This window comes from Cucumis sativus, chromosome 6 (genome assembly GCF_000004075.3).
Source record: "Cucumis sativus cultivar 9930 chromosome 6, Cucumber_9930_V3, whole genome shotgun sequence".
Taxonomy (NCBI): Eukaryota; Viridiplantae; Streptophyta; class Magnoliopsida; order Cucurbitales; family Cucurbitaceae; genus Cucumis; species Cucumis sativus.
Genome location: NC_026660.2, coordinates 30,967,067 through 30,994,137, shown reverse-complemented (window position 1 = coordinate 30,994,137; position 27,071 = coordinate 30,967,067). Strand labels below are relative to the sequence as shown.

The window sequence follows — 27,071 nt, the reverse complement described above, 5'->3', positions numbered from 1 at the left end:
AGAAATTTCTAATAGCAACTATTAACGATCCAACAGATTCACATAATAAATATTTAATGATTTATTGACGTATCAAATAATTAATTAAGATAGTATGTGTTTTTGTATCACTATAAATTTTTCTACCTTATCCGAAACCTTCGTCTTAAATTATTGAATGATTTTAGAAGAGATATATTTTTTAAATTAAAGAGATAGATTACTATTTTAATTGTGAATGTACTTTTATGAAAGAACTTTAATATTATTTGATATATCTAATTAAATGAATGGTTCTTGGAGAGACATTCTTGAAAGAAAAGTTTGATAAAGTGGTTGGGCAATGATTTTCCCGAAGAGTGGTTAAAACACATCTAGAAGGTGTTGACGATATGCTTGATGGTGGTACAATTATAGCATTGATGTAGTTATATTTAAAAAGCAAAATGAGTTGCTAAGGTTTTCTTATGTAGATTATAAATTTTACTATAAAAAACGCATGTGACCAAATTAAGGAAATATACTTGTGACCAAATTCATATTATATGCATGCTGCGTGTTGAAAGGAAGAAGTTTCATTCATGTAAATTAGATTATTATACGAACAATATTGAGAAAGAATTGAAGAAGATATAAAGAGAATAGGGAAGAAAAGAAAATGAATATATATAATATAACGTACATTATATTTATGAGGTACATCCATACAAGCATGACATGTATAATATAGTAGATGATGACCGAGATTGGATTCATTATGGACAAAAGGTAATTAATGAATAATAACAACGGTCGTAAATTAAAAGGTAGCCAATCTAGCTAGCTAGCTAAGCAAATTGAAAATTATTGGACGAAGAAGTATAATTGGTAAGGATGGAATTTGGCGGAATATTTGACATGGGTGTCGAGTCCTCAAAATAGAAATCAAAATCGTGAAACTCAACAACAGTGGTAGTACTATTGTGACATGTGGTTTTATAATCATGAACATCAACATCATGTTGGAGCTGCTGCCTCATCATAACATTGTTATTGAGCTCTCTATACCCCATTTCCAGTTGATATTCTGCAACCATACCCACGCCATTGTCATCATTGTCTTTCTCCAACGTATTATTCCTCTGCAACGCCTCACTGCTATCATCAATAATATTATTGTTTTCGTTCATACCTAGATGATGATGTTCAAAGTTCATGGGTAGGGGCAACGAAGTAGTTAAGTAGGTTGTATTATTATTGTTGTTGGAGGTGACAGGGGATTGAGAAATTATAATTGATTGATGATGATTGTAAATAGTATTGGTAGTAGATGCAGGGAGGAGATTGTGGGTAGTAGGATCAAGACCCTGAGCAATAAGTTTCTTTTTTATGGAGGAATTCCAAAAATTCTTAATCTCATTGTCGGTTCTCCCAGGGAGATGTTTGGCTATTTGAGCCCATCTGTTGCCTAGAATACGGTGAACGTCAATGATTGTCCTTTCCTCCTCTGCACTGAAACAACCTCTTTTAAGATCCGGCCTCAAGTAGTTTATCCACCGCAACCTGCAGCTCTTTCCACATCTCTCAAGCCCTGCCATTTTAGGCACACGACTCCAACATGCCGCTTGCGCCCCATCACTACTCAATATCCTCTTCATACACTTTACTAGCTTCTCGTCTTCTTCAGGAGACCACAATCCTCTCTTCACCTTCTTCATCGTCTCCTTGATTAAATTACATTACTCTTCTCTTGATCCAAATCAATGGTTAGCTTATTAAATTTTGTATATCTCTAGCCCTCCGCCTTTATAGTGCTGGCATGGAAATCTCCAATTTGTCCAATATATATTCCATTTTAACTCAGGAAACAGTATAATAATTAATCCCCTACTTTGATCCATTTGTATTATATTATTATATTTATATTAATTTATAGAAGTTATATATTGTTATGTATCCACGTTAATTAATTTATGGACAGTTTAGAGGGATATAGGTTACTTGTATCTAAATTACATGTGTGTGTGTGTGAAGAATATAATAGTTCAATATATAACTGGTCCAAAATTTCTACTTTTCTGCAATTGAGTCATCCTCATTCATTTAAGAAACCATCTCTTTCAATTCACCCATCTTAATTAATTTATTCATTAATCCTCACTCTCTCTATCACATCCTCCTGGTAATACATAAACCCAAATTCATGGCAAATAAGAAAAAAATTAATTGAATACCCCAATAACAAATATTCACATAATGAATCAAAATTAGCTATTCTAAAATTAAGGGATTATTTATAACAACCCCTCCCTTAAGGGGTTATTTATAACCTTATAAGGAAACATACGAAAATAAGTAATTGAATTACCTAAATTATCAACTAACCTAAATATTAATTTTATTATGTTAATTATATTATAATTTTCCTTAACATTATATGCACGTATATATTAACTAAATGAAGAAATTTTCCGTGATCTCTTCTACATATATAATTATGTTGCCTGAGGGAACTGGAATGTAAACCATGGTCACATATTTCTTTTCTATTCATATCAATCATGTCGTGTATCATATAATGAACAATATCTAATACGTGTTATTGTGAAAATGACTTAGGATGGGTCTTTAGACAAACTTCATCATCAATTTTCTTTGTGTATTTTTCTTTTATCTTCTTAGCATCTATTGTTCGACACTAATCTAATTGTTACCAATTTTAGAAAATGATTGTAAATCAAAGATACAATAGAAAAGAATTATAAAATATAACAAAAGTTTATATTTGATCAACAATAGATACATTGATGTAGACTTTTGCCAACTTCTATTGATCTAAGAAAGAAAAATGAGATGTAAATTAGAAGCTGGTTAATTTATATTTGGAGATTGGGTTTTAGGGGTTGTGTAACTTACACAAGTAAAACAAATCAATGAAGAATTTATTAATTAAAGGGTGAAGTGTGCTTATGCGATACGACTAACAGAACTTCAGTACACTTGAAGAGATCATCAGAGGAGGAAAAAACAACCCTCTTTTGAAATTTCTTAAAACCTAACTTTTGGTGTATCACAATTTACATAGATAACCATTAAAGAATGCATATTTTGCCTTCAATAATTAAAGACGTTGTTTAATTGGTTGCCTTTCGGTTGTGCTATGGTTTACCTAATTATTTTATAAATTAAACATACTTACTACCGAATATAAAACACCCTTTAATTAAGCAATATAATTAATTAATTAAAAAAAGCTAAAAGTTGTGGAGCTCATCTAGTAATAATCCTAACTACAAACTTGTGCCGGGATTGTAAGAGTTTTTTTGGAGCGTGGGTTCGTGAGAGCGTGACACGAGAAGAAGAATACTAAGGAAGAAAAGCGCCAAGACGCCAAAATCGGGAAAAATAAAGAATTGCTATTATGGTAAATATTTCCACATAGTTGCCATACAAGAACATTTCCCCATTTATCAATTAAAATCTATAATTTATAGAAGAAGCAAAAATATACACATAATATCACTGGACTCGAAGAGGCCCTTCCATTTGAATCTAAAAAAAGTACAGGCCAAGAGAGGGTTCTAACGGTCAGCGGGGTCGTTTTAAGCTTGGAACTGGCGGTTGTCCATATGGTTTGGGTTTGGTGATGAAAGTTATGCTCGTTAATCTCTTGCTCAATCCTTCTTGCCGTCATTTTGCTTTCTCCGCCAAAGGCGTCAACTCTTGGGCTTTACGTATTCGAAATGCTCCCTCCCTTCATAAAGCACTTGCTTTCTACTCCCAGATGCACCGTCAATCCGTACCTCATGACAGCTTCTCCATTCTATTTATGCTCAAAGCCTGCGCTTCTTCCAACAATCTCTCCATTCTTCACCATCTTCATGCCCACATTACTAAACTTGGTTTCACTACCCATGTCTTTGTCGCTACATCTCTTCTTCATTCATACGTCCTTCACTCCTTTCAACTTGCTCGCTTGGTGTTCGATGAAATGCCCCACAAAAACTCAGTTACCTGGAACACTATGATTTCGGGCTATTCCAAGGCAGGGGATGTACACACTGCTCGCCAGTTGTTTGATCGAATGCCCTCAAGAGACTTGGCATCTTGGTCCGCCATGATTGCTGCCTACATTAACAATCGCAATTACAGGGGTGCTTTGCTTCTTTTCCAAGATATGATAATTAATGGTATTAATCCCGATCAGATGGCGGCAGGGTCAATCTTAAACGGGTGTGCTCATATGGGCTCTTTAGGATTGTTGGCTGGCAAATCGGTTCATGGTTTTGTGGTCAAGAATAGGTGGGAACTCAACCTGGAACTTGGTACGGTTTTGGTTGATATGTACGCCAAGTGTGGATTTCTGAAGTATGCTTGCCAGATATTTAATTTGATGTCTGAAAGGAATGTCAGGACTTGGACTGCTCTGATATGTGGGTTGGCCCATCATGGCTGCTGCAAGGAAGCATTAGTTTTATTTGAGACGATGAGACATGAAGGTGTGGAACCGAATGAATTTACTTTCACTGGGGTTTTAAGTGCATGTGTTCATGCAGGGTTGGTTCAAGAAGGCCGCAAATACTTTAATATGATTGAAGAATGTGGCTTAGAAATAAGGATTCAACATTATGGATGCTTCGTTGATCTGTTGGGCAGGTCGGGATTGTTGGAGGAAGCTTATGGGGTCATTAAGAGTATGAGACTCGAACCTAATGTCATTGTGTGGAGCTCTCTTTTATCGGCCTGTAAGCAACATAAAAGCTTCGACTTGGCCGAGAGGGTTATTGAGCAGATATTGGAAAAGATAGAACCCGACAATCATGCTGGAGTTTACTCTCTCGTATCTGATTTGTACGTTTTACAGGATAAGTGGGATGATGCAGAAAATATAAGGAATTTACTGAACCAACATGTACGGAAGGGTAGAGCCTATAGCCTTATCAGAAGTGGACTATAATTGGTTGCAATGGCATCGTTCCTTCTTCTCGAATTAGAGTGGTAATTACTTTAGCTGGTGTTTCGTAATCTGCTCCATTGCAAATTATTCTATCTTATTGATTTTTCCATCCTTAACGTGGATTGGTGTTGTCTCTGTGGGTTCAACATTTTTGGATTAATTCCTTGTTCAAATTTTATGGACTTTGGTATCATAATAAATAAGCATAATATTCATCTCAAAATGAATTGAGAATGAATGACCATATATCTAAAATCTATAGTTTGCAATGGTGCATAGCTTCTCAAATGCCAGCTCTGGCCAAGTTTACTCGATCAAAAGAGCGTGTCCTTATTTTGTGCGCGGACATCAAATACAACATCAGGGGATTATTACTGGCTGATGGTTAGTGCTATGTGGGCGTGCTTACTTTTCTGGTTATGGCTTGGTCTTTCATTCGAGATCACCGTGCTAAATTGAGTTTGGCAAAGATTTTTTGTGGAACCAGAGCGCCCCACTACCAAATTGTTCTGTTTGATTGATTGTTTTCTTTTTCTACATAGCATATGTTGGTGTTTTGTTTGTATTTATAAGGTCATTGGTTAGTTTTGCCAAAGGATAGAAATTTGCTGTCCCTCGTGAGATCTTGAGTCCGGTTTAATCAATTCACTCGTGTGCCATGCTCTATTTGTTTGCTGTCCCTCGTGAGATCTTGAGTCCGGTTTAATCAATTCACTCGTGTGCCATGCTCTATTTGTTGTGAGTAAATTAAAGTTAGAAAGGGCTGAATAAGCAGAAATATTTTTCCAGGTTCGAAGAAACCAAAAGAATCTCATTTTTTTGTGGGAGAACTATATATTATTTCATTATTAGACCCGCTTTGTATAGCTTCACTCGCCGGTATGTACTATTCTTTTCCATCTGTATTTTGATAATTTGATCTTTGAGTAACTAAAAACTAGAGTTACCAGCTGCTGATGATAAATTCGGTTAGTTGTAAATAGCTATTTTAGATAAATTTGAGAATTCGAAAACTGTAGCTACTCAACGCGACGAGAACTAAAAGCTGTAGTTGGGCCATGCTCTAAACAAAACTACCACAAAACTATTAAAAGTGGACTCAGAGTGGCCCAAGGTTTGGCGCGTAACAAAACAGGCCCGCTTTGTGGTACGTTACCCGTTGTCATGGTGCCCACAGTCAATGCCACTAGCTTCTATCCATTGCACCGCAGCAAGGCAAATCAGCGCTGTGAGGGTGGGAGCTAATCCTCTTTGGTTCGATCTTCTTCTGAAAGTAGAAACTAGCGTTTGTTGGAGATGAGCTCGCTGGCAATTTCAGTTGGGGCTGTCACTCCCAGAACGCTTAGCTCCAAAGACATATCACTTGATAAATGTCTAACAACGAAACAAGTTTCCAAATTTACCTACGCCCGTACCCCGAAAATCAATTTTCCTCATCAAAAACTGGAAGCGAAGGAGAACCCAGCTTCATTCGGCAGAAGAGAAGCAATTGGTTGTGGATTCCTGCTCGGCCTCGGCAAGGTTCTTCTACAGCCACTGCCTGCAGCTGCTGAAGCCACACCATGTGAATTAACAACAGCTCCTTCTGGCCTTGCATTCTGCGATAAAGTTGTCGGGTCAGGCCCTGAGGCTGAGAAAGGACAGCTAATCAAGGTATGCCTTCAATCACTTTTACCTCTCTGTTCTCTACCATAGATTATAGGATTGAAATTGGGCTTGGAATCTGAAATAATGTGGCGCATAGGCATATATAATTGATGTTGTATACCCATGCGAAGTGACAAATTGGTTGCTGATAGGCACATTATGTTGGAAAATTAGAGAGCGGAAAGGTGTTCGACAGCAGCTACAATCGGGGGAAACCGTTAACCTTTCGAGTTGGAGTTGGAGAGGTATATATAATATATGTATCCATGTATATGTGTTTATATATTTAGAAAGCGGATATAGTGATTATCAGTTGATGGTAGTAAAGTAAAAAAAAAAATATATATGTACAGGTTATAAAAGGTTGGGATGAAGGTATTCTTGGGGGCGATGGAGTTCCAGCGATGCTTCCGGGTACGTTTTCTATGTAGTGTGGAAAATGATTAAAGCATACGCAAATGTAAATTGGAAATGGAATATGAAATACGGAATATGGCGTTAATTAAATTAATATAAATTAACTTGTGAAGGAGGGAAGCGAGTGCTAAAGCTTCCTCCAGAACTTGGGTATGGTGCAAGAGGTGCTGGATGCAGAGGAGGTACAATGAAATGAAGTCAATTACTGTTTAATTTAAAGCATAATAGTTTCTAATCTACTCTTAATGTTGTGGTTGGTAACTGGGAAAGGAGTTTGAGTTTTTGTTTGTTTGATTGATTGCGGCGGATGCAGGGTCATGTATCATTCCTCCCAACTCTGTTCTCTTATTCGATGTGGAGTTCATTGGGAAGGCATGACATCAGTCATCAAACACAGCTTCGACCTCATTCTGATCCATATCCATCCCATATATCCTTCTTTCTAATTTATTTACAGTTACTGTCACACAATTCTTATAACTCATACATACTTGCTGCTTTTTCTCGGCCTCCGCTTTTGACTTCTAATTGTCAATATAGTTTTTGCACTCTCATGTATCATCTCTCATTCCTCCTTCTGGTAGTGGTTCTATTTTCTTATCTTTTTGACCGTGTAGTAATCCTCCCCATCCACACCGACTCATCTTTTCCTTTATTTCTTATTTATTGTTCTTTTTTAAAAAAAAAATAAAACAAACTGCCTTTGGTTCATGCTTCAATTTGATTTATGTAGTTTAAAAGATTGACCACTTTTAGTTCTTAAAATCTTATTGATAATTGTTGCCTGATAAGTGAAGGAAGCAAGAGGAGGAGACGGTGTAGCCAATCAAGTGGGGTTGGTGGACTGTGGTTAGAGAGATAGGGTAGCCTAGCAACAAAACAAAGTAGGTGTGCTTAGAAAGAATAATTATATGCCATCTCATTTTTTTCATCAAAAAATACTCATCTATAATATGTTTTTTGTCCCATAAGTAACGTGTAATCACATAGGCGACAATAGTTAACTAATTCCAAAAACCATTTAGAATTGTTTGTGAAATATTCAAATTAATATGTGTTCATTTTGAAATTTTAATTCATTATTTCATTGCATTCAAGAATTTTCCTTCGCTCTTATTCAAAAATCGTGAATTTGATGTTGAATCAATTGGTATCTCTAAATTCATCAATTTCGTTTGAATTAACGATCTTTTGCCAAAAGTTTATGAATCTTGGTGAGAATTCATCCTACCTGAATTTCAGATTTTTGTTTTTTGTTTTTTATGATTAAATAAAAAGGCATATCAAATAATGCTTTTTATTGAAGATTTTTAATTTATATTTTTTAAAAAGGTTAGACTTAAAAAATGATGTGAACCAATGGGCTTTATCAACTCATGTCACGGAGAAAAAAAATATTTTAAAATCGTGACAAAAAAATAATTTTAAAATGAAACATTTTTAAAAATAGTAAAATTGATCAAAATGTTTATAAAATATAAACAAATTTAAGATTATAGACACACTCCAGACATTTGTTATATTTTACTTTTAATTTTGCAATGCCATAAATATTATTTTACTTCTAAATTTGTTTATCCGTACATCTCCTTTCCTATATTAGAAGTCTAAAAATGTCATTTTTGCTTAAGGTGCACTTGGCATAAAATGTCTAGTTGAGTGGGTGAGAGTATGGTTGAGGAAATAATTGTTTGTATTAAAGTTTAATTGAGTTAGTCTTGGAACTTTGTGTTGATGATGCATTTAAGTGTGAATATATCAAATATGATGTAGTTTTTTATAACGTATAAAAACACAAGCACAATTTTTTCAATCAACTAACTGCATACTTTTTCAAAGTTCTTGATCATTCATGGTGTAAACTCAATATATAAAATTATATTTTACACTGTATTTTACAATTGTACCGAAGGTAGACAATTTATATAATAAACCTTTCTCTTACCTACTTTAAACGTAATGCTTGGAGTTGAAGAGGGAGACAATATATTACACCTGAATGAGATAAATCCTGAAAACATGAAAAAATGTTTAAAAGAATTGAAAGTTATTTACTAATGTACACTTTGTTGATATAGATAGTAATTTGTACTCTTACTTATCTATTATACATCAACCAACGACATATCGTATTAAAATGGTTAGAGTTGGTTTATAATTATTTTCGAACCAAGTGGTCATTTTGATTCTAAATCCTAATTACAAGGATATCATTTTTAAAGTTGGAGTGGGCTTTTTAAAATTTTGAATTATTATTTTTCTTTTTTGACAAAAATTACATAGTTTAGGAACTTTTTATTTATTTATTATTATTATTATTAAATAATTTAACATATTAAACTATATTGGGGAATTTCCAAAATCACGAGAAGCTTGGGAGCGAGGGGCCTTTTCGGCATTAAAATAGTGAGGGTTCTTAAGAAAACCCTAATTCGACCAGAACCCTAAAATTGGTTTGCTCGGCGACGGAATCCAAGCAACCTGAAATTCTGTGGGAAGGAGCTCATTGGAGAGAGAAAAAATGGCGAAATCCATGAGATCGAAGAGAGAGAAGAGGCTGAGGGCCATCAGGAGAGAGATGGTTGACCCTTTTTACGACAAGAAAGAAGCCGCCAAGCTCGCTGCTCAAGAGGCTGCCCTTGCTGCCCCTAAGCTTCCCGTGCGTTCCTCTCCTTTAACCTCCAATGTCTCTACTATGGACGTCGCACCGCCCTCTACCTCTTCCGCTGCTGACGCTGCTATGGGTACCCCCTTTATTCTTTGTATTACTTGCAGATGTTTCTTTTTGATTCGCTTTGTTCATTCTTTAGGTTTTTCGATTTCATTGTTGTGGTTTTTCATCTCATTATGTGAAAAAAAAAAAAATCTTTTTTCTTGCCTCCCTTTTCCTTTATTCACTCAAGTCCCGACGAATCTCGTAACCAGAATTTTTTCTGTTATCTAAATGAACACTATTTTGGCTCTTCGTCCGTTCTTATTTCTTTGTATTGCTGAAAGAGGGGTGAGATGGAGGGAGACGTAGACAGCCGACCCACCCCTGAAAAAATTTCGTGCAATTCGCAGTCCAATTATCTTTTTTTTCTGATACGTTGAGGGTTTGCTTTGATCCACTTCATGGACTACTCGATATTCTTAACCTTAAAACTTGAATTTTTAAAATTGTAATTGCTCATGGTATTAATTGTGAACGAATAGGAGTACTTAAACTTCAAACACAAGGAGCCCTTTCAGAAGATTTAAACTAATCATTAAACCACGAGGTTAACAGAATCACTGGACGGGATTTAACAGAAAGCTAGCAACCAAAATAGCAGATTGAATATACATATAATTGACCGGATTCAGGTGTCGAAGTCATTTCCTTCAATTTAATTAAAGGGAGAACATAGTGGGGTAATATGGGAGGATTGTGACCCAATTTCAATAGACAATTTTTCTGTTCGCTTTTTAACGAAGATAAAAATGTTGTCTAATTTCATTTGACAGTCTAAACTTGGGTTTTTTTCTTTTTGTTACCCAACTCATATTTTATGATACAGGGGCATGTGAATAGTCTTTTAATATTGTATGAGATATATTAGTTGTTCAGTTTATTTAAGTGCCTGGTTACCTCTTTGTCGTAATTATTATTTCCCCCTCCAGATTTTTTACTGCGAGTTTAAGTTTCGTGACAAATAAATTTAAATGGTGATTATGTTTTAAAGCTTTCCCCATTAGAAATATCCAAGTTTGTTAATTAAAAAATTTCTGAGGGAAAGTTACCGTATTTTTCCTACTGCATATTTAGTGTAACAAGAGACCCTGAATGATATATAGAAATATTTCCTGTAAAGAAGTTCGGTTTGTGTTAGCCTTTTCTCGTTCTCACTATAATCAATTCTTTTGTTTTGTTTTCCCCAAAAAATGTTGTGCCATTCTAAGCGTAATGCTCTTGTTCTATTGTGCTTTCCTATATTTGTTTGTGTGTGAATTATGCTTTGGTTTTAAAGTTTTAGAAGAGGGTATGTTCTGTCAGTATGAATGCTGAGTCCATTTACTTATTGACGAGGGTTTTTTGAGAAGAAATCTGCACGAGGTCTTTTGACTCAAATAATGGCTCTTGCTGAAAACTGACAAATGATAGAACGTTCATATCAGTTGAACTTATTAATTTGAACTACCAAATGGACATCATTCTGGTAAAAGAAATATAACGAAGTTTGGTTGCATGAGTTTCATGCAAAGTGGAATTATTATATATCACCTGACTTCGTTATGTATAAGTTATGTTCTCATTTTTGGTAGTGCAGATGCATTTACTTATTGACGTGGTTTCTGTTTGATTTATTTGAAAATAGAACTGTTCCAGGCATTAATTTCTTTGTTTGTCTGTTACAGATGTGGACGTAGATGATTGCAGTAGAAGCGACGTGCTGAAGCCTGTAGGTGGAGTTGGCAAGAAATCCAAAAGAAAATTCAAGGTTGGCAAGGCTAAGCGCCGGGGTAAATGCAAGGTCAAGAGGAATCGCCACATTTGATCTCTGATAAATGTTTTCCCCCCCATGGCCAGTATAGATAGTCTCTTGGAATAGTACCATATTATATTTTTCAGTTCATCTGTGACACTTGAAATTTTGGAGTAGGCTAAATCTGAAGATATATCTTATTTGACTCGATCTCTTTTCGTGGTTATCTCTTACCCTTAAAGTAGTTGCTATGTATTTTTTGTAGATCTAAATTTTGAGATACAAGTCCACGATTGGGTACTTGTAGTTTATTTATTGCGAGCATAGAAGCCTGCCGTGAAATTTGATATATATGGTGGCCGGCAATTCTCTTTGAGCATTAAGTATCCTACGCCAACTCTGATGATAGTTTATATATTTCTACGTGATAATGACATCATGATTTAAACTATGATTTTATAGGATAAAATAACTATTATGTTTTTGGATTTTGCATTCAATAGTAAGGAACAGGGTGATTTGGATGTGACATCTTGTGTTGTTACGCACATTGACGTTTCATCTTGCTATTTTTCTTTTAAAGAAAGTCTAAACTTTGGTTTGGAAGTGAAATAGTCAAATTATCCCTTCCTTTACGTCTTAGTCTTCCTTTGCCGCTTTGAATTGGTCAAATCCTTTTACAACTTGGTTTTGAGGGGGGGGAATCAAAAGTGTATTTATTCAAATTAATCCACTGGCAAGAACTGATTAAGAAAAGGGAAACTAAGTTGTGACAGTCACTTGTAACTTGTGGAGGTTGAAGTTCAAAGTTTAAGCTACGATGAGTTCTTGATGAACAATAATAGACTTATTATCTGCAAGAAGCGTGTGGGTGTTACTTTTTTTATTTTAAAGATTCAATGGACCTTTTACTCCTAAATACTCCTACATCTGGAGATGTCGTGTCTATCATACTTGCTTCACATGTGAAACTAAAGTCATTCATCATCAAAACACAATTGATTATACTACTTATAAATTTTCCTCGAGTTGCATGTCTAATGGTATGTATGTATTGTTGTTATTATTATTATTATTACTACTTTGAGTTCAAACTCCAAAGCTATAAAATCAATATATAATTTTTTGTTGGGTGTGATAGGAAATATGAATATTTTTTGGATGGGTAAACTTTGTTAATATTTCTGTATGGCCTAATTTCAGTTGTTGTTTTTTTCAAAAAATAGGGGCAATGGTCGCTGCATTAATTATCACGTCATTTTATTTTATTATTATGATTATGAAGTATAATTGAGTGCGTCACTCTAATCTTTGTAATTACCGCTTTCATTTCCTAGAAAACAATAAAGCGCAAAAAATAGAATTATTGGATCAGTTTCTTTTGCATAAATTAATTTAACCAACATCGTGATCTCAAAAGATAACAACAATAATTTATTGAATGTCATGGTGTAGACTTTTCATCTTATTTATCAATTTATCAATTTCTCAGTTTCTCAATTTCTCAATTTGTTAATTTCTTATTCTAAGTCCGTTTACTTCGTCAAAATATAACAATAACTTAATTTACGTATTATATTAATACTGTCAATATATATATATATTATCATCTTCAATGTATACATCAACATGGATCACAAATTATTAAACCCTAACTTCGGGTTCCAATAATTCTATCCTAATCTTTAATTCGTTGACTTTAGGAGGGACATTAGTATTGTTATTTTTAATTTGAGTACAAAACTTATAATTTTACAAATTTTACATAATAAATAAAATTAAAATATACCAATATTATGCTATATTTGAGATAAAGAAAAATAGTACAGTACATGGAAATGTAGGCAACTTAAGCTTTACAAATCTAATTTAATCGAGTTGGTGATCATTTTTAATTGCTCCCTTGATTCCACTCATACCTTTTATTTTTAGAATATAGTATAAATTTATTTTTGGTTTCTATTGTATCTTGGTTCAAAAAATTTCAAGTTTGTTTTATGTTTGATCTACTTTTCATATATAACAATGTATCTTTTCAAGTTTAATATTTTAATATCGTTGTATTTAAAATAATATTTTCCTATATAATAGGAGGCTGAGTTTATTTTTACTTAACTATCTTTATTAAAATGAAACTCATTTATTTATTTTGGGAGAATAAAAGAAATAATAACAGAAAAAAAAAGAGTAATATAGAAATGAACGGTGAAAGGCCAACTAACTACTTGATCATATTAAAAAAAGAAAAGAAAAGAAAGAATGATAACGTTTCGTTGAAGTTTAATTACTTAGAAAAAAAGAAAAAAAGAAAAAAAGAAGAAGAAGAAGAAGGCCACAAATAGAAGCAAACAAAACTAAGTCTTCCTTGTTCCTCTCTTCTATTGTTGATTATTTCCACAATTCTCTCTCACTTCTGAACTGAACCAACGTAACAACGACTCCCCTCTCTCCTTTCTTCTTCTTCTTCTTCTTCTTGTGTGTTTCTTCATTTTTCAATCCAATCCAATCCAATCCAAATCAAAACCATGCCTCATTTTCTAACCCTTCTCCTTTCTTCTCTTCTAATAATCATTCAACTTCATGTTCATGTTCATGTCCATGCCCGTTTTGTCGTCGAGAAGAGCAGCGTCTCCGTTCTCTCTCCCACCTCTCTCAAGTCCAAACATGACGCTGCAATCGCCAACTTTGGTATTCCCGACTACGGTGGTTTCATTGTCGGCTCTCTTTTCTATCCTCAAACAGGGGCTTTCGGATGTCTCCCCTTCCAAGGAGACAAGCCTTTCAAGTCCAACACCTCTCGTCCTACTATCCTTCTTCTCGATCGTGGAGGTAATCTTTTTCTTTTTCTTTTTCTCTTTCCCATCCTACAATCTATTAATCATCTTATGTTATGTTATGCTATGCAATATCGACTTTTCAATTTCCATCATATCTGTTCCCAAAATACCAAATCTACTCATTTTGCTTTACGCCTCTTCTTCACTTCACTGTCTCAATACCCCCTTCATCTTCATCCCTACATCATACTTTGTTTTTTCACCCTTTACATTATTTTATTTCTTTTTTCTTTTTCTCAAGGCTTATTGCTCTGTTTATAATTTGACTTTTTTTTTTTCCATTTATAAAATTTTGTGTATGTGACTTATGTTCTGATTGAAGATTTCAATCTCAAAAGCACAATGCATGGTGTGTTCTCACGATTTCAACTTTCTCTTCAATTATCAGATTGCTACTTTGCATTGAAAGTATGGAACGCTCAACAGGCGGGAGCGGCTGTAGTTTTAGTAATGGATAGTATCGACGAGTCTCTAATAACCATGGATTTACCTGAAGACAGCACCGAAGCAGATGCTTACGTTGAAAAGATACGAATTCCATCTGCTTTCATAGAGAAATCACTGGGCACAACCCTAAAGGAAGCAGTGAGGAATGCTGAAGATGTTGTGATCAGATTAGATTGGAGAGAGTCGGTTCCCCATCCAGACAACCGAGTGGAGTATGAATTTTGGACCAACAGCAATGACGAATGTGGCACTCGATGTAATGAGCAAATGGATTTTGTCAAAAGTTTTAAGGGTCATGCTCAAATTCTGGAGAAAGGAGGTTACACTCAGTTCACACCACACTACATCACTTGGTATTGCCCTGAGGCCTTCAGATTTAGCAGCCAATGCAAGTCACAGTGCATTAACCACGGCAGATATTGTGCTCCAGACCCAGAGCAAGATTTTGGAGTTGGCTATGAAGGCAAAGACATTGTCTATGAAAATCTCAGACAGCTTTGTGTGCATCGAGTTTCCAACGAGACCAACCGCTCCTGGGTTTGGTGGGATTTTGTTACAGATTTTCACGTTAGATGCTCCTTGAAGGACAAAAGATACACCAAGCAATGTGCTGAGGATGTCATGAAGTCTCTCAGTAAGCAATCTTAATTCAACTCAATCCTCCTTTCAACTTTATCACGATTATCAACGCAATTATTAAGAACAAATACACCTAAACAACTCCTGATTCTCTCTATTTGCACTGATGCAGACCTTCCAGTTGACAAGATCAATGATTGCATGGGCGACCCTGAAGCTGATGTGGAGAATAAGGTGCTAAAAATTGAGCAAGAAATGCAGGTGATCATTATACTTCTTAGCTTGCTTTTCTGAAAACAATCATCGTACTGCCTCAAAGATTGATGATCGTACTGCCTCAACTTAAATACTTGCTAATAGTAGACTCTAACTCCCGATTTCAGATTGGCCATGGGGCTCGGGGTGATGTGACAATCTTACCCACATTAGTTATTAATGAAGTTCAGTATCGAGGTAGTGGGTGACCAGTTATTTTAATATTTATATGATCTATGTGAAGATTCTAAGTTTTCTCCTCTTCGTCGAAACCATTTGGGGTTGAAGGGAAACTGGACAGAACTGCTGTGCTGAAGGCCATCTGTTCAGGATTTAAGGAAACTGAGGAGCCTCCCATTTGCTTAACTTCAGGTTGTAATATATGCTCAATTTCTTGTGCAAGATTGTGATGGCCACCTTCAGCTTGAGATGTTAATGTTTTTGTCTTTTAAAATTGTTCTGATGTCATTTCTAATCAGATATTCAAACTGATGAATGCCTCGAAAGGAATGGTGGCTGTTGGCAGCTCCTACAACAGAACATAACCGCATGCAAGGTACAAAATTAACTTTTCTGTGCATTTTAGGCTATTTTCTAACTTTTCTCCAGTTTCTATTTTTGGAAAGTTGAATATTTTTTAACCATTTTATTCTGAGGTTTGCGGTTTCATCTTAAATTAATGGTTAGTTATTGATTTGATCAGGACACATTTAGAGGACGAGTTTGTGAGTGCCCTGTCGTTAATGGTGTTCAGTATAAAGGAGATGGTTACACTACTTGTGAAGGTAAACCTGTTATGTCTTGTTGTTCCACAAACGAAAGTTCTCTCTACAATTGAATGACACCGATGGAATATTGTGTTAGATCTTAATTGTGTTACTTTTTTCTTATGTTTTATTTTTATTATTTTTTATGGAACGACAATTTTTTTTTGGTAAAGGACTTTCGAGTTTCCTTATTTTAAATCAAGTCATTTGTTGCTTATTTTAACAGCATATGGACCTGCAAGGTGTACCATTAACAATGGTGGTTGCTGGTCAGAAACTAAAAATGAATTAACTGCCACAGCTTGCTCAGTTCAGTGCTGTTTCTATCATACAATACTTTTTTTTCGCCTTCCCAGTTATACGACTATTAACTAACCTTACAATTTCATTTTATGTTTATACACAAACTAGAATTCAGATATAAGTGGTTGCAAGTGTCCATCTGGATTCAGAGGCGATGGCCAAAACTGCGAAGGTTGGCCCTAAAACCACTCACTGTAAAGTTACTTGAGTTTTTTTGAGAGTGGTGTAGAGTGAGTGTTATGAAGGTTTATTTTATTAATGACCATGATCGTGCAATGCTAAAAGCAGATGTTGATGAATGCAAGGAGCGTCTTGCTTGTCAGTGTGAAGGTTGTAGCTGCACGAACACTTGGGGTGGGTATCACTGTAAGTGTAGTGGTAACCAAGTATACATGAAGGACCAAGATACTTGTATCGGTAAGTCTGACATCCTTTCCTAATTTAAAACTATGGAAGCAGGATATAGGAATGAATGACCCTTGAACGTGATATTTGCTGTTGAGTTGACCATTCAATTCAATTCACACTAATGTAAAATGTTGTTGACTTCTTCAGAAAAAAGTGGATCAAAAGTTGGATCGTTTCTCGTCTTTCTGGTGCTGGCAGTGGTTGTTGGAGGGGGATTAGCTGGTTACATGTTCTACAAATATAGGCTGCGGGTATATAATAACACCGACTCACCGCATTGTTCATTACATTGGGTTATAGAATTTAAAGGAATTTAATTTATTTCGTGTGTTAACTGAACTAAACCTTAAAATAATGTGTTTGTCACAGTCTTACATGGATTCGGAGATTATGTCAATCATGTCGCAGTACATGCCACTGGACAGCCAGAATAAGGTTGAATCCCACAGTGAAACTGAAACGCTGAGGCAAGGGGCAGTTTAACTTGGTAAGACATGAGAAGAAGGGAGAATGAAGTAACTGGTATTCAACAAAGACAAGACAAAGCAAATGCAGAGAGGGGAGGATGGAGCATAGATCAGCATACCGGATAATACTTGATACATACATAAATCGATTGTGAATTGGGCTCTTGTAATATCATAATTCTGGTACTTGTATTGGGTACCTTGGCTTGTCGACTTAATTTACGTTTGGAACATTTTTCTTCAGATCATGATTCATGACACTCTCTTTCTTGTACAAATTGATACAGTTGGCTGAGGATGTGATTGTAGATTAATAAAGCCTCCAAATTGAACGCATTTATGTAGTCCAAAAGCTACAAGGAATATACAAAGGGGGATTTATGAATTTTTATCCAACATATGATGAAACATTGCATGATCATCTGGGTTTCACTTCGTAGGAGTATATTTGATTTTGTACAACCAATCATAAATTATTAGTTCCCATACTTGGTAATTGGTATTTTAGGTCTTTTTTAGTGTAGGCACTTTTATTTTTTATATGTTACCTATCATAGATTTTGAGAGTCGAACGTCCAGAATAAAATAAACATTAAATAAGAGTTTGTAGGGTAACTTTCATCAAAATTGAAAGTATAAAATCTAATGCAAGTGTGCAACCACCTTGTACCTAAAAAGAAAAAAAAAAGAAAAAAAAAATTCATATAATATTTGCCGTTGAAGTTATAAAGGATGGAGGAGGAGGAGGAGGAGGAGGAGGTGAGGTGAGAAGTAGGGAATAGCGAGCGATGAATGAAGGAAGCAAGAGAGAGCAAGGAGACTGATGAAGAGCCCAATCCCTATGAATTCCTCCATGATTTTCGGGTTTGATTTCTTTCCCTTCTTCTCCTCCAAATCCCCATCTCCCACTTCTCCTTCTTCTACTTCCTCCAACTCTCCTTTTTCGTACCAGGTTTTCGTATTTCTTTCTTTTTCCCTTTTCTCTCATTTCCTCCTTCTTCCTCATCTCTTTCTCTTTCTTCCTCGTTTTATCAATGCGACCACTCACTCTCACACCCAAATTTCTTTCTTCTCTATTCATGGTGACCCTCCACTTCATTTACGGGACCTTGTTTGACAATTATTATTACCTTCAGACCTGAATTTCATCCTCATTTTCTTGTCCATTTCAATTTTCCTTCCTCAGCAATGAATTCCAATTCCATCATCCCCAATTCTTTCCTAGAGCCATGCCTTGGCATGGAGTTTGATTCTCACGAACATGCATATTCGTTCTATAGAGACTACGCCAAGTCTATGGGCTTTGGAACTTCCAAATTAAGCAGCCGTCGTTCTAGGGCATCCAAGGAATTTATTGATGCAAAGTTTTCATGTATGAGATATGGCAATAAGCAGCAGTCTGATGATGCTATCAACCCACGTCCTTCCCCCAAAATTGGTTGTAAAGCCAGCATGCACGTCAAGAGAAAACATAATGGGAAATGGTATGTTTATAGTTTTGTAAAAGATCATAACCACGACCTTTTACCCTCTCAAGTTCATCTTTTTAGAAGCCACCGAAATATTGATCCTCTCAAAAACGACGTTAAAATACGGAAACGGAAGAATTCAGCTGCCATCTCAAAACTGTTCAGTGCTTATCAGAATGTTGATTGTTTAGAAAACTTTGTGAGAAACCAACACGATAAGGGTCGCACCTTGGCTCTAGAATCAGGGGACGCACATATTCTGCTTGAACTTTTTATGCATATGCAGCAAGAAAATCCAAAATTCTTTTATGCAGTTGATATGAATGAAGAGCACCAGTTGCGCAATGTGTTCTGGGTTGACGGCAAAGGTATGGAAGACTATGCACACTTTGGAGATGTGGTTTCATTTGACACCACGTATTTCACAAACAAGTATAAGCTTCCGTTAGTCCTTTTTATAGGAGTGAACCATCACATTCAACATACTCTACTTGGTTGTGCACTGATTGCTGATGACACACTTTATACATATCTGTGGTTAATGCAAACATGGTATATAGCAATGGGAGAGCGATCTCCAAAGGTGATACTCACTGACCAAAATACCTCTATGAAAGCAGTCATTGAGGCAGTTCTTCCTGGAACACGTCACTACTTTTCTCTGTGGTATATTTTGGAAAAGATTCCTAAAGAGCTCGAGTTTTTAAGCATGTGGCACGAGAATTTTATGGAGAAGTTCAAGAAGTGTGTTTTTAAGTCGTGGACCAAGGAAGAGTTTGAGAAGAGGTGGCAGAAGTTGCTCGATAAATTTAATCTTAGAGAAGTTGAGTGGATGCAACATTTGTATGATGATCGTGCTTATTGGGTCCCTGCTTTTGCAGAAGATGTTTCTTTTGCTGGCTTATGCACATCTTCACGAATGGAGAGTTTGAACTCTTCTTTTGACAAATATGTTCAGATTGAAACATCCTTGAAGGAGTTTATAGATCGATACAGAGACATCCTTGAGGAGCGATATGAGGAAGAAGCAAAGGCAAATTTTGATGCTTGGCACGAAACTCCGGAGTTGAAGTCTCCATCTCCGTTTGAGAAACAAATGTCACTGGTATATACTTACGAAATCTTTAAAAAATTTCAAATGGAGGTTTTGGGAGCTGCTGCGTGCCATCTGAAGAAAGAAACTGAAGACGAAACTATTGCGACTTACAATGTCAAAGACTTTGAAGACGGTCAGAATTATGTTGTTGAATGCAGTCACTCAAATTCAGATATATATTGCTCCTGCCGTTCATTTGAATATAAAGGTTTTCTCTGTAGACATGCCATTATTGTCCTCCAAATGTCTGGCGTTTTCAGTATACCATCCAAGTATATATTGCAGCGTTGGACCAACACTGCTATGAGCAGAAATCCAATCAATGAAAAGTTGGATGAAGTGCAATATAAGGTCCGTCGTTTTAATGATCTTTGTCGAAGAGCTATAATATTGGGAGAAGAAGGGTCTTTGTCTCAGGAGAGTTATGACATTGCACTTTCTGCAATTAACGAAGCTTTGAAACAATGTGCAACTGTGAGTAGGAGCAGTTCTGCAGAAACTGATGTGAGGTCTGACACCTCAACAATGCTTGTTTTTGGTATTGAGGATAACCAATGCAACAACAACAACTTAGCTGTTGATAATGCTCCTGATCTTAAGGTGATTAATGCTAAAAAGATTCCTAACTTGGCAGGGTCGAGCAATGAACCTGAAGTCAATGAAAGCAACAAAAATGGGAAGGTGATCATTGTATGTTTTATATGTTGATTCAATTTTCTTAGTTTTGATGCATTTCTTGCTGTACACCGGGGATTCATTTTAATTGGCTTTTCATATTCATACCAGGTATCTCAACCATTTGCTACAAATGCTGGATCCCGGGATGATTTCAATCAAATGGTAAGCTGTAATGCTTTCAGAAGTTATTTTCAAAAACAGGTTTTGATTGCCATTAGAATTTTTCTGAAAATAAAAATCATGTTAAATATTCTGTCTTGGAAGGGTTGCATTTTAATATTGTAGAACTGAAAGGTTTTTATGGTCAGGCATGAAGTGGGCGCAGAAATAGCATGAGTGTCAGAACAATGATGAATATTATTGTGATGACGTGGATTGGAAGTTCTTAGAAAAAAAACGTGGACTGGAAGTTTGGTTTTCTTGATAAAGTTTGTTTGTTTGTTTGTTTTTTAAAGCATTGAAAGGTTCCTGGACATCTGATAAAATTGGAATGGAATGGAGAAGATTAGCATGACATCTGTGCAAGGATGACACACACAAATCGAGAAAATGAAAGCATTGATATTGCCAAATTTGACTTTATTAACTTAGACGAGGTAGAAAAATGATTAGGCTTAGACTGTTGAACAGTGCAAGGAAAATCTGCAAAATCTTGATTTACCCTGTCTCTACTCTGATGTCTGAATCCGGAAAGTATTTGACAAATCAGCCTGTCTACTGTCTAGGTTGTGTTTGTCCTATTTCTTCATTTATATACCCATTTTTCCCTATGTTTCTTGTATGCTGAATAATTGGTTTTCTCCTTGGTTCAAGGTTGTACTATTTTTGTGGCATTGATGTTATATACTCTCGAATCTTAATAATCAGTAGTCTATCAGTACGAAGAAATTAACTTTAGTGTTACCTTCTGCTTCCTGGAAGAGAAACGATTTGAAGTTTATCGTAGGTACTGAATTAAATAGCTTATTAAACCATGTAGGTATGGTATATTGGAAGTGACTCATTTTGGGACTCTTCACTGTTTTACAGTATTTGGTTTAGAGGTAAATAAGTTGATTTAGGAGAATGGACAAATTTGGGGAGAAATATGGTCTGGCACTCCTTCCAGTAACCTTTGGGTTCCTTTTGTACTTTGTTTACTGATTCTCCTCTTTCTTTGATGTTCATCAGCTAGGCACCACCCTTCTTTTCTTTTGCAAAATTCTCTTTTTCGGTGGCACTTTTTGGTTGGTTTAGCCTAGTCTCTTTTTGTGCTTTCGTCTATCTTATACTCTAGAAGTTTGATATCGACTGACATGAACCAACTTGAGCCAAATAGTTCTGATTGTTACGTGAGGACACTCTAGACAGGCATTGCCGGTTGAGAAAACCGAGGAAAGAAAAAAATTCATCAAAATTTTGGTTTTTCAGATGTATAATTAATTGATATCCATCTGGAATGATTTCGCAAGATAACCATAGTGCAACGAGTAATATATCTATGCATTCTACCGACTTCAATTTATTATTATTATTATTTGAGATTGCGAATGTATGTTATTGATCCATTTAAGTATGGTTGATTCTTTCTGTTCTTGTGGCAGGAGTTGAGTGATATGCGGCCAATCCAATTGAGTGGAATATCACCGACGCAATTGCATAACATGGTACCAACACTGCTTCAGTTTCATAGCATGTCTTCTTCACATTTGCATGAGAATCGTCTTCCTCGTTGACCTCTGTAAATATTTACACCTTATAAACTCCCGGAGAATGCCCTCGAAACTATATAACCGTCTAGGCTGTAGAGTTTTTGTCATCTATTTCGGCCAATTCTAAATTATGTAGCCCATTCCAGAAATGAGCAGTATTTGAGCAATTGCTATATTCTTGCTGCAATTTTATTGTCTTCCACATTATAAGAATGCCAACTTAGGTTGTGTTCCCCTCTTTCTATGAAAATTGTTGCAGGTTACTTATGTTCTACTGTTTATAGAAATGAAATGAAATGTTTATGTGTTATCTTTTTTCCGCGTCTTGGAACTTGATCAAACCCTAAGCTCATGGGAGTTTCATGCGGTTTTATTCCATATTATATAAATTAATAGTTATGCCATAGCTCTTTTTTTTTTTTCCCGAGTTCATTTGTACATTGTCTTTCAACGTTGGTCGGTCGTTGAGAAAGCCTGAGAATTTTGTTAAACGGATTGCTATTTTGAGGACGAGCCGCCACTGGAGAGGACCGCTGATGCGAAAAAGAAGAAGGGAGAGGAGAGGAGAGGGTTTCATTTATTTATTAACAAACATTAACGTTTCAGTTAAAAATTTCTGGACAGTTTCCGTTAGTCAATAGTATGGGTCAATTTATACTTAATTCTAATGACTAAAAAGTTTTGACCAAAAAGAAACAATCTTCATAGAAGAATTAAGATGGGTTAGTGATAAAAAAAAAAAAGAGTTAATGATACATTGTTTCTATTGAGAAAAATAATGTCTAATATTTGGACAATTTCTTGTACGACATTTATTTTAATTGTTTTGCATCGGTGAGGTGTCAATTAAGGTTAAAGCATGTATTTTGTTGTAAAATTATACAAAAGTTGACGGACAGCTTTGTTTAGTAAAAGCGCTCTTTTGCTTAAAAAGTTATGTAAAATTGAAAAGATAAAATAAGGTGTAAAAGCAAACATGTGTGAATAAAATGACAGAAAAGGCGAGAGGATATTGTGTCTTTTTGTTCATAATATCTTTCCAATCCAAAAAAAGAAAGCAAAATAAATAAAGGAACGATTTGACTGATAGATGCAGATGCTGATGCAGATGCAGATGCAGATGCTGATGCTGATGCTGATGCAGCAGTTAAATAGTTAGATAAATATATCCTAGTTGGTTCGGTTTGGTTGTATCATTGTTTCGGGAAGTTTAGCGTACGGCGCTGGGAAGAAGCGAAAGGCGTAAGGGGGCTGTGGAAACAATCATCCATCATCAATCATCAATAATCATCGTACGTTCTTCTTGTGTTACAATTCTTTGGTTGCTATATCATATATGGCGGCTGTGTCTGCAATCTTCATTTACCCAATCAAATCATGTCGCGGTATTTCAGTTCCCCAAGCACCTCTTACCCCTACTGGTAACTACTACTGCCTTTCATTTCTCTTTTCTTCCTTCATATATATTTCCTCATTGTTTTGATTCCCAGGATTTCGATGGGACCGTCAATGGTTGGTTGTCAACTCTAAAGGAAGGGCTTACACTCAGAGAGTCGAGCCTAAGCTTGCTCTCGTCCAGGTCGACCTCCCAAACGAAGCTTTCTTTGATGACTGGAGCCCTTCTAAATCCTCTTTTCTCGGTTGCTATATACTTTCCATTTCTCTCTTTCTTTCTTAATTAACTTTCTTTTAATTTTCGTTCTTTCTAGCTAAACCCCTTTTCTCTTTTTGGCAGTCATTAAAGCTCCTGGGATGGATGTCTTAAAGGTTCCCCTTACTCAACCTCCGTATAATGCTGACGGTGTCTCTGTCTGGGAATGGTCTGGCTCTGCACTCGATGAGGGAGATGCTCCATCAAAGTGGTTTTCAGATTATCTTGGAAAACCCAGTCGTTTGGTTCGCTTTAATCCAGGTCTCTATTTCAATATTGTACTAAATAATCCTCTTCTCTTGTGTTAACGGAACGATTCCGCATAGCCTATTAAAATAATCCATACCTTTGCTTTTCTTTTACTGTATATATACTTGTCAAATCTTCCTCTGTCTTCTGCAGCTTCACAAACAAGGAAAGTAGATCCCAATTATGGTCCTGGACATCAAATCATGTTTTCGGATGAGTTCCCCTACATGTTGATATCTCAGGTTTAAAAGCTATTGACGCAGTTGGAACTTCAATTATCATTTCCTTTTTCACCGTGTTTCTAACTCCAACTTCTGCTGCAGGGATCTTTGGATGCTTTGAATAAAGTTCTCAAAGAACCCGTATCAATTAATCGCTTTAGACCTAAGTATGACCCACCTTTTCTTTAATTAATAGTATGGATCCCTTATGATCCTATTTCTTAAGCTGTCTCCTTAAGGATGCAACAGAATTACCTGATATATGATTAATTTATTGTCCTTAAATTAGCATTCTTGTTGATGGCTGCGAACCATTCTCTGAGGATTTGTGGACTGAGATCGAAATAGACAAGTTCATATTTCAGGGTGTTAGGCTATGTGCCCGTTGCAAGGTATTGAATTGCATTGTCTAACTATTATATCTGTTCTGGGACTCTTTGTTAGTTTTCCATAACAAATTCCGAATAGTCGATAAAAGCAGCGGTAAATAGAAAGAAAGAAAGAAACTCTATTTACTCACCCTACATGTACTTAGTTTTGGGGGAATTTCTGCTTATCGTGGCCATGCATATCCATGAGAAGGATAATAAAGAACTATCAGGATAGGAAGTTACGAGTTTGAGGAAATATAGTTTTGCACAAGGGAGGAGTATGTAGGTTGCCAACATAAGCTTAGCTTAATTGGCATTTATATGTTTCCGAGGACAAGAGGTCTTAGGTCCAAATTTCTCCACCCTTAAAGTTCTACTTAAGAAGACATTTTAAGGAAAAGGAGTGTGTAGGTCAGAAGGTATGCGATATCAGTATCATTGAGCTAACTATTATCACAAACATAGAGCTCTTTGCATTTCTTTTTTCCTTTTTTACACTGGCAAGGCGTCATGTATTGCTTTCAACTGTTTTCACTTCGCACAAAATTGGCATTTGAAGAAGTTGCTCTTTTGTTTTCAGTTACCTTCAATAAACCAGGAGACTGGAATTGCAGGACCTGAGCTGAATGAAACTCTAAAGAAAATGAGATCAGATACTGTCCTGCGTCCAAACCATAAACAAAAGGGAAAAGTAAGAACTAAATCTGAAACAGGGATACGTGTGTGTATATATTCTTTTGGGAAAATATTTCACAATAAAGATCTTTTCACCTTTTTTTTTTGGTATGATTTGCCAGATTTTCTTTGGCCAGAATTTGGTTTGGAAGAACATAGCAGCTGAAGGGAAGGGGAAAATCATAAAAGTGGGAGATAAAGTCAAGGTTCTGGGGAAGGTTGCCTCTGTAGCGGAAGCAGTAGTTTGAATACGTAAGATTACTAATTATTATACAATAAGATTATGAACATTATTATGATATGGGATTTTGTTTATATAGTATATATTATAGTAGCCAAATATGAAGCAAGTAAGATGATACTAGTTGTTTGCCTAATGTTTCCTGTGCGACATTGAATATGAATATTATATGTATGAATAAAAAGGGTAATGAGCCCCCATAGTGTATTACATGAGTACATTAGACCATATAGGATCGAGATGTTTGTTGCCTTCAAAATGAAAGCTCCCATAGCTAAACAAACATTACCTATTCATGTCTGTGAAATACTGAAAGCTCCCATAGTGAAATTCTGATCTCTCAACCAGCCGACAGCATTCTTTCTGGAAGGAAGTGTTGTGAATACTTTAAAGAGCTTTAATTTCCTCGTGTACAACTTTTTCCCACTTATGATGTTCTTTGTCTTGAATATTATGTGGAATTTGAATATTGTTTGAGTTACAAGTGCTTTATAAGATGAATTCAATTTTCCATGTACCACATATTTTTTAATTGAGTGACTTGTATAGCTTTTCAACACTTTTTCGTTGAGCAATCGATAATGTCATGCATAATCAACCATGGCCTTTGTAGAAGTGATGTTCTCCTCATTGGAATTCAAAAAAGATGTGTCTAGATCTTGTGTGTTTGGAATATAATTAGTCAAGTAGTATTTCAAGTTATCTCATGGTAAGCATAACTTAATGATATTGACATGTAATTTGTCTTCTCTAAACATCAAATTTTTATATTAAAAACCTTGAGATAATAACCATTTTCAACTTTTCATATCATTTTTATCTCATAAATGTAATTTTTGTCATATGGTAACCTCGGCCAAAAGAACATTTATAAAAAAGTGGAGATTTTCTTTTTCCTTTTTTTTTTCTTTGACAAAATTGCATTTATAAACTTAATTCTAAGCTAAACTAATATTCTTCATATGTAGGAGTAAATTTTAGAAAAGAAGAAAAAGAAGGAATAGCTAAAACATCATAATCGTATTTTGTAGCATTCACAAATTAGCTTTGCATGTGGGATCAATTTGTTCTAAAGCAAAAAGCTAAGAATGTGAATGAGTAAAAAGAAAACCATGGAGCTCAACTTTAGCATTCACCATTATGTGGGATTAATATATATATATATATATATTCTTTTATTCTTGTTAAATTGAGAGAAAAAGGACTTGACACACCATCGACTTCAAGTTTTGGCCGATCAGT

The 27,071-nt window shown here is 35.5% G+C and overlaps 7 protein-coding genes and 1 non-coding gene across 19 annotated transcripts; 7 read left to right on the top strand and 1 right to left on the bottom strand.

Moving 5' to 3' along the window:
• Positions 1 to 624: 624 nt before the first annotated feature.
• On the bottom strand, positions 625 to 1,776 carry LOC105436048 (transcription factor MYB86). The gene has a single exon (XM_011660226.2). It carries the CDS (start codon positions 1,674 to 1,676, stop codon positions 807 to 809), a length of 870 nt encoding a protein of 289 aa, XP_011658528.1. The 5' UTR covers positions 1,677 to 1,776; the 3' UTR covers positions 625 to 806.
• Positions 1,777 to 3,604: 1,828 nt separating this feature from the next.
• Positions 3,605 to 4,915, top strand: LOC101206739 (pentatricopeptide repeat-containing protein At5g66520). Its single transcript, XM_011660068.2, has one exon. The coding sequence runs from the start codon at positions 3,605 to 3,607 to the stop codon at positions 4,913 to 4,915; it is 1,311 nt and encodes a 436-aa protein (XP_011658370.1).
• A 1,177-nt stretch (positions 4,916 to 6,092) lies between these two features.
• On the top strand, positions 6,093 to 7,698 carry LOC101221114 (peptidyl-prolyl cis-trans isomerase FKBP13, chloroplastic). Of its 2 annotated transcripts, XM_004134468.3 has the most exons (5): positions 6,095 to 6,568; positions 6,715 to 6,807; positions 6,916 to 6,976; positions 7,093 to 7,161; positions 7,293 to 7,698. In XM_004134468.3, exons 1-5 carry the CDS (start codon positions 6,212 to 6,214, stop codon positions 7,355 to 7,357), a joined length of 645 nt encoding a protein of 214 aa, XP_004134516.1. In that variant the 5' UTR covers positions 6,095 to 6,211; the 3' UTR covers positions 7,358 to 7,698. The 2 variants fall into 2 exon arrangements, with proteins under 2 accessions (XP_031743008.1, XP_004134516.1); XM_031887148.1 differs by lacking the exon at positions 7,093 to 7,161 and having other exon boundaries at positions 6,093 to 6,568.
• Positions 7,699 to 9,326: 1,628 nt separating this feature from the next.
• On the top strand, positions 9,327 to 11,773 carry LOC101221511. The gene is made up of 2 exons (XM_004134470.3): positions 9,327 to 9,723; positions 11,357 to 11,773. The coding sequence occupies exons 1-2, from the start codon at positions 9,501 to 9,503 to the stop codon at positions 11,494 to 11,496; spliced, it is 363 nt and encodes a 120-aa protein (XP_004134518.1). The 5' UTR covers positions 9,327 to 9,500; the 3' UTR covers positions 11,497 to 11,773.
• A 1,988-nt stretch (positions 11,774 to 13,761) lies between these two features.
• On the top strand, positions 13,762 to 17,883 carry LOC101221742 (vacuolar-sorting receptor 6). The gene is made up of 12 exons (XM_004134471.3): positions 13,762 to 14,253; positions 14,650 to 15,342; positions 15,460 to 15,548; positions 15,671 to 15,740; positions 15,831 to 15,914; positions 16,022 to 16,098; positions 16,246 to 16,327; positions 16,536 to 16,618; positions 16,721 to 16,784; positions 16,901 to 17,029; positions 17,168 to 17,271; positions 17,390 to 17,883. The coding sequence occupies exons 1-12, from the start codon at positions 13,950 to 13,952 to the stop codon at positions 17,501 to 17,503; spliced, it is 1,893 nt and encodes a 630-aa protein (XP_004134519.1). The 5' UTR covers positions 13,762 to 13,949; the 3' UTR covers positions 17,504 to 17,883.
• A 198-nt stretch (positions 17,884 to 18,081) lies between these two features.
• LOC101221972 (protein FAR1-RELATED SEQUENCE 4) lies at positions 18,082 to 22,738 on the top strand. 11 transcript variants are annotated; one of them, XR_969962.2, is made up of 4 exons: positions 18,083 to 20,561; positions 20,687 to 20,742; positions 20,839 to 20,892; positions 22,314 to 22,429. XR_969962.2 is itself a non-coding variant. In XM_031887883.1 (3 exons), exons 1-3 carry the CDS (start codon positions 18,676 to 18,678, stop codon positions 21,189 to 21,191), a joined length of 2,127 nt encoding a protein of 708 aa, XP_031743743.1. In that variant the 5' UTR covers positions 18,082 to 18,675; the 3' UTR covers positions 21,192 to 21,633. The 11 variants fall into 11 exon arrangements, 6 of the variants coding, with proteins under 6 accessions (XP_031743743.1, XP_031743742.1, XP_031743745.1 ...); XR_004217649.1 differs by having other exon boundaries at positions 20,687 to 20,733; positions 22,314 to 22,401; XR_004217651.1 differs by lacking the exon at positions 22,314 to 22,429 and adding an exon at positions 21,186 to 21,633 and having other exon boundaries at positions 20,687 to 20,733.
• Positions 21,195 to 21,293, top strand: LOC116404829. Its single transcript, XR_004217930.1, has one exon. It is a non-coding gene; the product is annotated as a U6 spliceosomal RNA (small nuclear RNA).
• Positions 22,739 to 23,416: 678 nt separating the features above from the next.
• Positions 23,417 to 26,121, top strand: LOC101222373 (mitochondrial amidoxime reducing component 2). Its single transcript, XM_004134474.3, has 8 exons — positions 23,417 to 23,842; positions 23,912 to 24,061; positions 24,157 to 24,333; positions 24,475 to 24,563; positions 24,645 to 24,709; positions 24,832 to 24,934; positions 25,494 to 25,604; positions 25,711 to 26,121. Exons 1-8 carry the CDS (start codon positions 23,758 to 23,760, stop codon positions 25,834 to 25,836), a joined length of 906 nt encoding a protein of 301 aa, XP_004134522.1. The 5' UTR covers positions 23,417 to 23,757; the 3' UTR covers positions 25,837 to 26,121.
• The last annotated feature ends 950 nt before the right edge of the window (positions 26,122 to 27,071 follow it).